Source organism: Mercenaria mercenaria, chromosome 1, assembly GCF_021730395.1.
Source record: "Mercenaria mercenaria strain notata chromosome 1, MADL_Memer_1, whole genome shotgun sequence".
In the NCBI taxonomy this organism is placed as follows: domain Eukaryota; kingdom Metazoa; phylum Mollusca; class Bivalvia; order Venerida; family Veneridae; genus Mercenaria; species Mercenaria mercenaria.
The window spans coordinates 65090141-65104566 of NC_069361.1; the positions used below are offsets into that span (position 1 = coordinate 65090141).

At 35.6% G+C, this 14426-nt stretch overlaps 1 protein-coding gene across 1 annotated transcript in view; it reads right to left on the bottom strand.

The window, feature by feature from the left end:
- Positions 1 to 992: 992 nt before the first annotated feature.
- LOC123566034 (exportin-5-like) overlaps positions 993 to 14426 on the bottom strand; it is an 88926-nt gene continuing 75492 nt past the window's right edge. Inside the window, exons 27-32 of the mRNA XM_053549677.1 lie at positions 11250 to 11374; positions 10474 to 10578; positions 7715 to 7855; positions 6356 to 6424; positions 3179 to 3277; positions 993 to 2913 (exon numbers count right to left, since the gene is read on the bottom strand). Of these exons, the coding sequence (XP_053405652.1) occupies positions 2755 to 2913; positions 3179 to 3277; positions 6356 to 6424; positions 7715 to 7855; positions 10474 to 10578; positions 11250 to 11374 (698 nt within the window). The 3' untranslated portion in view covers positions 993 to 2754. The remainder of the gene's footprint in view (positions 2914 to 3178; positions 3278 to 6355; positions 6425 to 7714; positions 7856 to 10473; positions 10579 to 11249; positions 11375 to 14426) is intronic.

Sequence of the window (14426 nt, forward strand, 5' to 3'; positions counted from 1 at the left end):
TGTAAGCCAAAGGTCAGAAGTCTCATGGGTAACCAGCAAGCCATTCAATGAATGCTTTATTACATAAGAAATACATTTCAAACTTTTGTAATTTCTGTTGAACTGCAGACTGGTCAATTGCACAAAGTAATATTTACTTTGTCAAGTAACAAAGTGTTTGTAAAATACAAATTCCCTTAGCATTCAGATACAACCAGGTACCATTTTGTTGGCTATGCTATGACCTAGTCCTTTGACCTTCGGACCTCAAGAAACAACTGGTGATCTTCTATTACAGACTCTTTTCATCCATCATCTATGAAGTTTGAGGGCCATAGGCCTAAAGTTTCTCTCCCGTGAATGATTAGAAAATGTTTTCAATCTGAAGGTCAGAGTTTGACACTTGAGGTACCAAAAACAATAAGGGTCATTTACTAAACACAGGCAATCACCTGAAATTAATTTGATATCTGTAAGCCCAATATAGCTCCAGAAACAGTTTTCAGTTTCAATATCACTGTGACTTTGACCCCATAAATATTATGGGCCATCTTTGAGGTTAAACAGCAGTAAGTGCAGGCATTCTTCAGCTGTTTGCAGAGTCAATGCCATTGCAATCTAAACCTATGACTCTTAGATCAAAAGGGTCATCTTCTCACCACTGGCAATTATCCTATAAAATTAGAAGAAAGTATACCAAAGGAATCTTTAGCTATTGAGTGGAAACTATTTTCAGTCTCAAGGTCATTGTATCACTGACCTTTAACCCACTGACCCATAAAACGAAAGAGGGTTTTCTACTAACCACAGGTAATCAACCTATGAAGTTAACTTCTGTAGGCAAACACATGCTCTCAGATTGACAATGGGTAAAACCATGTACTGCCTATTTTTCAAAGGACATAATAACATGTAGTATTCAGCAAGAATTCATTTTGTTAGGGTCATTTGTGAATCTATTGAGATGGTTGTAATCCAATGAAGTTAGGTGTAGAAAAATAAAAACAAGAAAATAAATTAATTACTTATTTAATTTTTTGGCATTTTATGCCCATTTTTTTGGTACAAAAATCAAAAACAAGGATCAAATTATAGATAAACGTATTTTACACTGGTGATGAATAGATAATATAGCTGAGTTGTGTATCTGTATTAGGCACAAATGCAGTTAAAGACCCAACACAATCTAGTGACCTACTCACCTCACCCTATCCACCATACAGTTCATAAAGATCAATCTAATTATACATAATATGTGAGTTATGCCATAACATGACAGGGGGTTACTGGAGGCTTTTCCTGAATTAATATGTTTAATGTCTTGCACTATAAAACACAATGTTGTCAAATCTTATTTGAATACATTAGGTACTGTGCATACTGCTATATAAATTCAATACAATGTTTAGACTTTAAACACATTGTTTTGATGAATATATGCCATTTTCAATGTGTGACTAGGTACTTGTATTTCTCAATTTTTCTTATGCAAATCGTGTATGATTACCATTATGGAAAAACAAAAGGATAGTTATTCTGTGGTGAGTCTTTACTGATTTGTTATTTTCCAGTTACTGACTTGTTATTTTCATTTCAGGTTACCGAAGTTAGCTGAATTGCAAAAAACAACAAGCAACATTTTTGTCAAGGTCTTTACACATACATGTACTTTAAGTTAATTTGTTAAAAGAAAACAAGCACTGCTAAAGATTACCTGACTAAATATATTCCAGTTTGCAATTACTAAGCATTTATACAGAATGAGCCATTCACCTATTAGTAAGCAAACCTGATAAGGATTTGTTGTATAATTTTATTTATTAACCATCTCCTTTGTGTTATAAATAACTGATCATGGCAATCAGCTAAGCTTTAAACAAGCTAGACAGTTCAATTTCACTGTGTTCTAAAATTAATTATTACAATCAGCTTCAGATTTAGACAGGCTAAACAGTACAATGTCACTGTGATCTAAATGATCAACCATCACCGTAACAATCAGCTCCAGATTTAGAGAGGCTTAACAGTACAATGTCACTGTGTTCTAAATGATCAACCATCACAATCAACTTAGATTTAGACAGGTTAAACAGTACAATGTCACTGTGTACTAAATATATAACCATCACAATCAGCTTCAGATTTAGACAGGCTAAACAGTACAATGTCACTGTGTTCTAAATGATTAACCATCACTGTAACAATCAGCTCCAGATTTAGAGAGGCTTAACAGTACAATGCCACTGTGTTCTAAGTGATTAACCATCACAATCAACTTCAGATTTAGAGAGGCTAAACAGCACAATGCCACTGTGTTCTAAATATTCAATCATCAAAATCAAATTCAGATTTAGACAGGCTAAACAGTACAATGTCACTGTGTTCTTAATACAATCAGCTTCAGATTTAGAGAGGCTAAACAGAACAAAATCACTGTGTTCTATTTAATCAACCATCACAATCAGCTCCAGATTTAGACTGGTTAAATGGTACGGATTTCCAATGGTACAATTTTATTGTATTCCACCTCTACAACTGCTGCCATCTTCTTCCAGATTGAACACATTACACAGTCTGATTTACATGTGATGTGTAAAATTAACTATAACCAATGACCTAATTTAAACAAGCCAAACAGTTCAATGTCATTGTGTTCTATCTCATCACCTAATGATGTTTACTTCAGTCTGAACATGTTACAACAGTCCAATGTACCTGTGATGTAAAATTAACCATTTCTAATGACTTCAGGTTTAAACATGGTGTTCTACAACATCAACTATCACCATTAGCTTCAGGTTTGAACAGGCTGCACAATCCAATGTCTTTGTGTTCTATATCATCCAAAGTAGGTTGACGGTGTCTGATCCGCCGGAACAAATTCGGTAAACTCTGATAATGTATTTCTCTTTTGAACTGTTGCCCAACATACTTCTGCAAATAAAGAAATATTTTTGTGAAAACAATACGAACAAGCCTTGATAAACCGATAAAGATGAAAATTAGGATGAAGTCTTAGAAACCATAAAAAAGATGATGTCGCCTTAAAGCCATACTAAGCATGCTATGAAAGTGAAACCACAAGTGCAGGATGCAGCTCTAATTTATGTTACATAAGAAAATGGTACTATTTTAGACCCCCCTATCTCATTTTAGGAGGGAGGGTATAAAGAGAAACAAATGATCATTGTTCATTTACCCCTATAGCTTCAGCAACAAGTTTCTTGTAAGCATCCTTCTTTTTCTTCTCGCCCATTTTCTGGGTAGGTGTTGCTCCTAAAATCTTCTCATCAAAAACCTACAAACAATACAATGAAGTAAAAACACCTATCAAAATGGACATGCTTGCATTATAAAGTGATCATACCTGATTTGCTCTGAAATTTCACCCGATGCAAACTGTTTGCAAATACTTAACAGGACAAAAATATCCTGGGGTGAAAGCAAAAGAAGTCTTATCACATTTTTGATGTTCTGGGAGTGAAATAAAGCCGTTACATATTTTTTAAATAACACTTGTGTAATATTTTTTTAAATCGTTTCATGTATAGAAGACAATGACTGAACTGACTGTGCCTAAACAAGATATGCCTAAACTTATCACCTGAAGAGGACCTTTTTTGATAAACATCCATTAAGTAGCTCATTAAAAAAATTAATTAAGGTGGGGTTTTTTCCCCTATTTTTCTGCAATGGCACCCACAAAATGGTGCCAAGTGCCCATATTTGAAAACAAAATTTGGGACAGGACCTTATAATGATGCTACAGACCAAGACTGAGATCCAGAAAGCGCCTGAAAGGGGCAAAGTGCCTCTATTTGAACAAATCTTGGATAGGACTGTACAATCGGGTTAAAAGCCAACATGATGAGGATCCATCATGTGGTTCATAAGAAAAAATTGTTTAAAGGTTTTTATATACATAACTTTATTGCCCCCTTAAGGGGTCAAGCCCATCCATTCAAATAAATTTTGAAGACCTCACTATGATGCTACAGGCCAAATCTGATGACCACTCATCAAGCTATTCATGAGAAGAAGTCATTTAAAGGTATTTTAATTTTAGCCCAAGTGGCCAATAAATGAGACTGACAGCTCCCATTTGAAAAAGGGAACTGGGAGAGGTCCTTATAATGATGCCACAAAACAAGTCTGATAAAGGACCATCAAGTGGTTCATGAGAAGAAGTTGTTTAAAGGTTTTTCTATTTTTAGCTCTGACTGAAATGTTTGAAAAAATTTAACAAAGGTCCATGTGACTGGGATGCTGCTGACCAAGTTTGGTGCAATTCTGAAGTTAAAATGGGGCATAACTCTGTCAAAATTCAAATCAGAGTTATGGGTTATTGTACTCCTGGTGTAGACTTTGATAGTAAAAAATTATGTTTAATTGCAAGTCAAAAGCTTTGATAGTAACAGAGATATTTGACTTTATAAAAAACTTTAACCAAAAAATTCTAAGTTAAAAAGAAGCATAACCCTGTCAAATTTCAAATCAGAGTTATGGGGATTGTTTCTCCTGGTGTAGACTTTGATACTACTAATAGTTTGAAGCCAAAAGCTTTGATAGATATCTGACTTTATCAAAGTTTTTAACCAAAAAATTCTAAGTTAACTAGAATGTGTCTGTAGGACACAGGGTGTGCCCCCCCCCCCTCCCCCCCTGGTACATTTGTCACAAATAAGAGGCAATAATTCAAATGCAGTCTTAAGGGGGTATAGCCTCAACAAACATTTTACGAAAAGGATTCATTATTCTAGGCCATATACCTTTTGAGCTATGAGCATCACAAACAAAAAAATTTTGGCTATTTCAAGGGCCATAACTCTGTAATAAGTGCTAAGATTCTCAAGTGTGCAAGATCACATCATGATAAAGACTCAAGCAATGTTTCATGAATTTACATCAAATAATTTTTGAGCTAGGCACATATTAGGTGAAAATGTGCATTTTTGACTATTTCAGGGGCCATAAGTTTAAAAATAAGGGGTGGAGCCAGCCAAAAAATAAGAGGTGCGCAAGTTTATATCATGATAAAGACTCATGCAAGGTTTCATGAATCTATATCATATACTTTTTGAGCTAGGTGCATCACAAGATGAAAATGTGCATTTTTGACTATTTCAGGGGCAATAACTCTGAAAATAGGGGGCAGAGGCAGATAAAAAATAGGAGGTGCTCAAGTTCATATCCTGATCAAGACTTGCAAGGTTTAATCAATTTATATGTAACACTTTTTGAGTTAGGCGCGTCACAAGGTGAAAATGTGTATTTTTGACTATTTCAGGGGCCATAACTCTGGAAGTTAAAAAGGGACATAACTCTGTCAAATTCAAATAAGAGTAATGGGGATTGTTTTTCTTGGTGTAGACTTTGATAGTAAATAACTATTTTAAGTTTCAAGTCAAAAGCTTTAATAGTAACAGAGATATTTGACTTTATAAAAAAAATTAACAAAAAATTCTAAGTTAAAGAGGGGCATAATTCTGTCAAAATTCAAATCAGAGTAATGGGAATTGTTTTTCCTGGTGTAAACTTTGACAGTAAATAACTGTTTTAAGTTTCAAGACAAAAGCTTTAATAGTAACGGAGATATTTGACTTTATCAAAAATTTTAACAAAAAAGTTAAAAAGGGGCATAATTCTGTCAAAAATCAAAATCAGAGTTATGGGGATCGTTTCTACTGATGTAGACTTTGATGGCAAATAACTATTTTAAGTTTCAAGTCAATAGCTTTGATAGTAACAGAGATATTTGACTTTATCAAAAACTTTAACCAACGGCGACACTGATGGCGATGGCGATGCCAGGGTGAGTGCAATAGCTCTACTTTTTCTTCGAAAAGTCAAGCTAAAAATTAAGGTTGATGCAAGACATCTATACTAACACCTAACCCCAAACAAAGTTCAGGTGAGCTAAAAAGCTAACATGTGATGAAGTGACTACTGCATTTGTATCTTTCTACACTAAATTCATTAAACTCATTGCAAAAAAAGATTGATAAAATTCTTGGCACAGCCCGCATTCATCAATTTTGTTCAACTTGTTAAACAATTTCAATATGAAAAAAACACTCTGTACATTGTATATATCCAACTTAAATTATTACTTTATTGTAAACCTCCTTGTTTATTACCTTAATTGTAACAAACTTTGTTTCTTACTTTATTTATTGTAAACCGTCTTGTTTCTTACTTTATTTATTGTAAACCGTCTTGTTTCTTACTTTATTTATTGTAAACCGTCTTGTTTCTTACTTTATTTATTGTAAACCGTCTTGTTTCTTACTTTATTTATTGTAAACCGTCTTGTTTCTTATTTTAATTATTTTTAAGCTCTTTAATTACATTAATTATCAACCTCTCTGTTTCTTACATTCAACGCTTCTTCTGTACATTTTGGAATTTCCAACATCAGTTTACGCACTTCAGGAAATAAAGGACGCTGAAAACATAAAACGTATAATTTTGTCATTCGAGTTTTACATCTCTTCATTATTATTCAAACTAAAGGTCTTTAACCTTAGCCTGCTGGTGGCCAGTGAATATGCCTTTGTGACCAGTGTAGACCAAGGTCATCATTGTCAGTAAATTTTCAGTGCACATCCCTTTAATAAGTGGTACTGCCCAAATTGATGGACCAGTCCATTTTAGAAATATAGCAAGGTAAAGGTTAATGGTAAAGAACATATTTCTATTGGTTTTTGTTGGAGCAAAAGTTTTTCTTCAAAACACTTCCTAAAGATAGAATCTATGTTCTATTTACTAGATTTTATTAACTGTCAGTCAATCAAACAATAATTTTTCATTTTAATAGCAGATTTAAACAGAAGGGCCATGACAACCCAAATTTGCTCGCCAGTTTCACATCTCTGACATGTGTAACAAGAAACATTTCTGCCAAATAACTTGGCCTGCAGATTCAGACACACAGCCCTAGCAGCCATTTTGATTTTCTGCCAAATCAACATGTCTTTTAATAATTTAAAGTAGAGGGTCACCCAAGGAACATGTCTGTTAAACTACTTCAAAACTGGATAAATGGTTTAGGAAATACTGTGTTTCAAAATGTTTTAGTTCTGGCAACCATGAGAAGATTTTATAATTTTTCATCTATATACATATGGAAAATTTACCATGCCCCCTAAGGTCCATGTTAGCAGACAAATCTGAAAAATTTGAACATCACTCAAGGAACATTTGTGTGAAATTATTATAAAATTGGACCAATGGTTTAGGAGATACTGTTTTAAGATTTTTCTGTTTTCAGCTCTGGCTGCAATGGTTCTTCAAGAATCAGAACAGTTTGACCATTCTTAGCAAAGCATCACCCATGATCAATGGTGTAAACTTATTTTAAAATAAGGCAAGCTGTTTCTAACACAAGAAGATTTTTTAAGTTTCCCTCTGTATACAGCTGCATTTTCTAAGTTTTTCTTTTCTGTCGCCATAGCAACATGAATTTGACACAGAATAGAATTACTCTGAATTACTCTTTGAATTACTCTGATAGAGCACCATCTAAGGAACATCAATGCCAAGCCTCATGACCTTCACCAAGTGACTTTAGAGGAGATGTCATTTACAGAAAATGTTGACAAACGGACAATGACAGATGGTGAGTAACCACAATGGCTCACCTGGAGCATGTGTTCTGGTAAGAAAAAAACATAAAGGCACAGGACTTCAGCATTAATTTCTAGTAACTAAAAAGCTTTAATTTTTCTTATCTTACCAGTAATTCATAGGTCTGCAGTCCCAGTCCCAGTAGCAAAGACTGCACACCTTCAAACTGACCCTGATGTTGTAACGACATCACAATGTTGCCATAGAAATGGTACGCTGCAGATCCTGACATCTTATTGTCTGCTATAAGCTGTATAATACAAGAAATAATACAGGTGTTATAAAATGTATATTTTAACATGGCCCAGTTTATTTCCCTATATTAACAAAGAAGACTTGAGTGTGCTGTTATGCAGCACATGCACTGTTTTTACATCACAATTATTATGTCATAGGTTCAAAGGTAATAGTTGGCACACTGGAAAAGAAATCTATACAAAGCAGGTAAATATTTGGTGAATAAAACTCCTTGATAACATGTTAGAACAAGAGCACCGCCTTGCGGGTGCTGACGCTCATCTGATTTTTTTTGTATAATAGAAATATTGTCCTACCCATGATTTTCTAAGTCTAAAAAGGGCCATCACGCTTGCAAAAAGCAGGATAGAGTTATGTTTCTTGATGTACAGTGTCCACTTATGATGGTGAAAAACTGTTGCAAGTTTTAAAGCAATAGCTTTGATAGTTTATGAGAAAAGTTGACTTAAACATAATATTCAACCAAGAAAATGATTTTTCTAAGTCCAAAAGGGGCAATAATTATTGCAAAAAGCAGGATGGAGTTATGTTGCTTGCTGTACAGGGTCAGCTTATGATGGTGAACAAGAGCTGCAAGTTTTAAAGCAATAGCTTTGATAGTTTAAGAGAAAAAGTTGACCTAAACATAAAACTTAACCAAGAAATCTGATATTTTCTAAGTCCAAAAGGGGCCATAAATCTTGCAAAAAGCAGGACGGAGTTATGTTTCTTGCTGTACAGGGTCAGCTTATGATGGTGAACAAGTGTTGCAAGTTTTAAAGGAATAGCTTTGATAGTTTAGGATAAAAGCTGACCTAAACATAAAACTTAACCAAGAAAACTGATTTTCTAAGTCCAAAAGGGGCAATAATTCTTGCAAAAAGCAAGATGGAGTTATGTTTCTTGATGTTCAGGGTCTGCTTATGATGGTGAACAAGTATTCCAAGTTTCAAAGCAATAGCTTTGATAGTTTAGGAGAAAAGTTGACCTAAACATAAAACTTAACCAAGAAATCTGATATTTTCTAAGTACAAAAGGGGCCATAAATCTTGCAAAAAGCAAGATGGAGTTATGTTTCTTGCTATACAGGGTCAGCTTATGATGGTGAACAAGTATTCCAAGTTTCAAAGCAATAGCTTTGATAGTTTAGGAGAAAAGCTGACCTAAACATAAAACTTAACCAGGCAACGCCAACGCCGACGCCGACAACCGCTCAAGTGATGACAATAACTCATCATTTTTTTTCAAAAAATCAGATGAGCTAATAAAAACAATTTATCTCAAATAGTGATTTGCTCTTGAATAAAATCATTGCCGCTCAGATGCATATTATTATATCACTTGGGTTGTGTTCTTTGCATCTGAACTCCAAACAATGATTTTTTTCAACGGTAATTTTTTTAAAAATGAGATATATCATTTCTTACTTAACAAGTAACTTTCTAACACCTAGTGGCAATAAGAATACTACATTTACTGCAGCTGATCCTTAGCTCTCGGATCAACATCCTCAGTTAGAGTTACAGATCTAGATATTTTTTATATTTACGCACATCTGAAAATGTGTACCTCTCTCAAATAGATTTAATCAAACCGATTCTGACTCTTATTTGCTTGGTTGCATTCTATGCTTGCAAAGGCTCTTTTTATAGATTTTATTAGTTTTCACAACAGCAGTCACACTACACTTAGACTCGGTGTTTGTTATCCTCTCTGGTCCTTTTAGATCACGAAGTCTCCTCAGTGTTTCTATTCATTTCGTTTAATCTAGTGCTAGGTATGTTACACATTTCAGTGCTAGGTATGTTACATATTTCAGTGCTAGGTATGTTACACATTTCAGTGCTAGGTATGTTACACATTTCAGTGCTAGGTATGTTACACATTTCAGTGCTAAGGTATGTTACACATTTCAGTGCTAGGTATGTTACACATTTCAGTGCTAAGGTATGTTACACATTTCAGTGCTAGGTATGTTACACATTTCAGTGCTAAGGTATGTTACACATTTCAGTGCTAGGTATGTTACACATTTCAGTGCTAAGGTATGTTACACATTTCAGTGCTAGGTATGTTACACATTTCAGTGCTAGGTATGTTACACATTTCAGTGCTAAGGTATGTTACACATTTCAGTGCTAGGAATGTTACACATTTCAGTGCTAAGGTATGTACACATTTTCGATGCTAGGTATTTACACATTTCAGTGCTAAGGTATGTTACACATTTCAGTGCTAGGTATGTACACTTTCAGTGCTAGGTATGTTACCACATTTTAGTGTAGGACGTTTCCATAAATCAATTGCTGTTACTTTAAAATGTTTAGTCTCAAAAAGTAACCAAAGATCTTTTATGTTTTGTTATAGTGTCTATGAATCAAATAATCCAACTGATGTAATAAACATAGTGTCAACATTTATTTCTTAGCTTCTTGGTAGAAAACCAAGTTGTATGCAGTGTATGTTTCTTGGAAGAATTATCCTTGGTAGAACCAATATCTGTAAGAGTGAATGATTTATTCCAAATAAAATTATCAGGGTTATACTGTAACGGTGATCAATGCACTATTGAGCCCACCCCACCCTACTTCCTTCTTTTAGTAAGACATAATATAAGAAGTATATACCTACCTGCTTTAGAATTGGGTTGGCTAGAGCCATACATTTGACACAAGTGGGCGTGTCCATCCAGCATAGACCACCAAACGCAGTAATTACTAATGGTTCACATACAGACTGAAATGAAAAAGTAAAGGCATGACAGTGGATGTGATTTGATTTTGTGTGTCTAATTAAATAACATTTTTCTATGATTTTGAACTCAGATAACCCATTTTTGAAATTGCTCTACATTTTAAAGTGACACCTATTTTGACAAACTGTTATGAAGATCAGGTAGATAATGTAGCCTCTTAGAGTGTAAACAAAGTTTTCCAATTCCTTGATGTAGTGACCTAGTTTCTGATCCTAGATAACCAAATCTCAAACTCATCTGAGAATTTTATAAGGGACGCATTCTGATCAAGTTTCATCAAGATTGAATAAAAAATTGTTACCTCTAGAGCAGCTACTGTATAACTGTCGACAATGAAGCATGACCACAGAAGGGGGATCACATCAGCTCATCTTGAACACTTTGTGTCAAGGTGAGCTAAAAATCTACATCAGTGTGTTGACAAAGAGCGAATTAGGAAATTAAGGTAGGATATTGTTTATGCAACAAATTGGCAAATATTAAGAACTGATAGTAGGACAACAGACACCCAATGCCAGGTCCAATAATGATCATAAAAACTATTAGGGCAAAGCCTTTTTTTTCTGTCAAATGTAATTGAAATCTACAAGTTAAGCAGATCGGGGAAGCATACAAACACACGATTCCTATGAGAAATCGTACAAATACGTACTTCAGTAAGCAGACATAATTTTCCAAGTTCACCAAGTTCTCGTGCTTGAGGTTGGGTCGGAGTTTCCTCTTCCTCTAACATTTTTTCTTCCACTGCAGCACTACTTTTCTTGAAAAATACTGTTCCTGTAAAATAAATCATGTACTGAAGGGCAATATGTGATGTAAGTTCAATGGTGAATGGGTAGAAGTGTTTAACTGACTGACAAATGTTCCTGTATTTCTAAAATGTAATAAATATATCCTTTAGAAACAATAAAACCACTTAAAGGAAGGTGCATTTATGTCTGTTGTCATAGGAACCACTTTTTTATACAATGAAACTAAATTAATGGACTTACAAATTCTCAATACCAGATTTATATAGCGCCCTTTTCATGATCAATTTCACGTTCAAAGGCGCTTTACATAGTTCAAATGCAGCCACAAAGGGCGCATAATTCATCCTCTACTAGTACAGACACAGAGCGATCTGACCAGAGGGACAGAGTGAGACAAAGCCCCCACGACAGAGAGATCAGAAATCAGATACAGGCTTGTCCGGCTAACTTAGCCTAGCTCGTTACGGATAGACAGCCTGGTTCTTTAATGTGCCCAGTGTATAGCACTGATACACGCAAGGATTGCCTGGGTTCCTGACCAGTACACCTCTAGTTGAGTGGGAAGCACTGAAAAGCGTTTCTGAAAATTTCCGAGTAGCTGCCGGGGATCAAACCCCCGACCTCAGGATTGGAAGGCAAGTGTGCAAACCACTGAGCTAACTGTCCACCCTGATTTCTGATCTCTCTGTCGTGGGGGCTTTGTCTCACTCTGTCCCTCTGGTCAGATCGCTCTGTGTCTGTACTAGTAGAGGATGAATTATGCGCCCTGTGTGGCTGCATTTGAACTATGTAAAGCGCCTTTGAACGTGAAATTGATCATGAAAAGGGCGCTATATAAATCTGGTATAATAATAATAATAATTGCACTTAAGGACAAGAAGGTCAAAAAATCATAATCAAAGTCCAAAGGACAGGAACAACAAAGGAAGAAATTTAACCAAAAAGAAAAGAAAAATTCTTACAAGGTACAGATATGTCAAAATACACCTAAAAATTGGAGGTACCATCCATGTTGTACCACAGAAAAGTGGTCTTGGTTTTTCCCTACGGCCAATAATATATAAAACTTGGGACCCCGGGGGCGGGCCTCTTTTCACCCCAGGGTAATAATTTGAACAATCTTGGTAGAGGACCACAAGGCAATGCTACATACCAAATATCAAAGGCCTAGGTCTTGTGGTTTAAGACAAGAAGATTTTTAAAGTTTCTTCCTATATAAGTCTATGTAAAACTTGGGACCCCCCGGGGCGGGGCCTCTTTTCACCCCCAGGGGCACAATTTGAACAATCTTCATAGAGGACCATTAGATAATGCCACATGCCAAATATCGAGGCTCTACGCCTTGCGGTTTTTGACAAGAAGATTTTTTAAGTTTTTCCTTTTGGTTGCCATGGCAGCCAGAGTTCAGAATGGAATTCAATTCTTTGAAAATTTTTTAAAGAGGACCATCCATGGAACATCCCTGTGAAGTTTCATCAAAATTGGCCTGGTGGTTTAGGAGGAGATGTTGTTTAAAGGAAAGTGTGGCCGGACGGACGGACGCCGGACGGTGAGCGATCACTATAGCTCTCCCTGAGGGTGAGCTAAAAACTGACCACGCCCTCTGGCTGCCATGTTTTTTGACAAATTGGAACACAAGAGCTGTCTGTGAGGCAGCCAGACTTATGGGACAGGATGCCATCATCTAGTTTTATAGCCCCGAAGACACATGTGAAGTTTCAATTCAATATCTGCATTAGTTTTGTAGATAGTAACTTGCATGTACAACTTTAACCAGGATTTTCTAAGTCCAAAAGGGGGCATAATTTTCTCAAATTACATGTGAGAGCTATAGGACTTGACCCAGTGAGGTTTGTTATTGGCCTAGAAAAAGAAACAAGAGCTCGCGCTCGACTATTCTCAGTGCTTGATAGTATAATATAAGCAATGAGTAAATCTTTAACATTACAATAAGCATATTCTAAGTCGAAAAGGGGCCATAATTCAGTCAAAATACTTGATAGAGTTGCCTCCTCCTTTTTACAGACTGGGGTCATGATGGTAAACAAGTATGCAAAATATGAAAGCAATACCTCAATGGACTTGGAAAATACTTGGGGTGGTACGCAAACTTTAACATTTATTCTAAGTCGAAAAGGGGCCATAATTCAGTCAAAAGGCTTGATAGAGTTGCCTCCTCCTTTTTACAGACTGAGGTCATGATGGTAAACAAGTCTGTAAAATATGAAAGCAATATCTCAATGGACTTTGAAAATATTTGGGGTGGTACGCAAACTTTAACATTTATTCCAAGTCGAAAAGGGGCCATAATTCAGTCAAAATGCTTGATAGAGTTGCCTCCTCCTTTTTACAGACTGGGGTCATGATGGTAAAAAAGTATGCAAAATATCAAAGCAATATCTCAATGGACTTTGAAAATATTTGGGGTGGTACACAAACTTTAACATTTGTGTGACGCTCACGCTCACGCCGACGCCGGGGCGAGTAGGATAGCTCCCCTATTCTTCGAATAGTCGAGCTAAAAATAAGTTTCAAAGCTACATGCCTTTAAATAATAGCCATATGTACTTGCATGCAAAACTTAAACCAAGGTGTGACATGGACGCAGGGTGACCAAAATATTCCCTAGTTAACTGGCGTGTAGATATATCTTACCTAAGAAATCTATATATTCCCTAGTTAACTGGCATGTGGTTATTTCTTACCTAAGAGTTCTACATATTCCCTAGTTAACTGGCGTGTAAATATATCTTACCTAAGAGTTCTACATATTCCCTAGTTAACTGGCATGTAAATATATCTTACCTAAGAGTTCTACATATTCTCTAGTTAACTGGCGTGTAAATATATCTTACCTAAGAGTTCTACATATTCCCTAGTTAACTGGCGTGTAAATATATCTTACCTAAGAGTTCTACATATTCCCTAGTTAATTGGCGTGTAAATATATCTTACCTAAGAGTTCTACATATTCTCTAGTTAACTGGTGTGCAGATATATCTTACCTAAGAGTTCTACATATTCTCTAGTTAACTGGCGTGTAAATATATCTTACCTAAGAGTTCTACATATTCCCT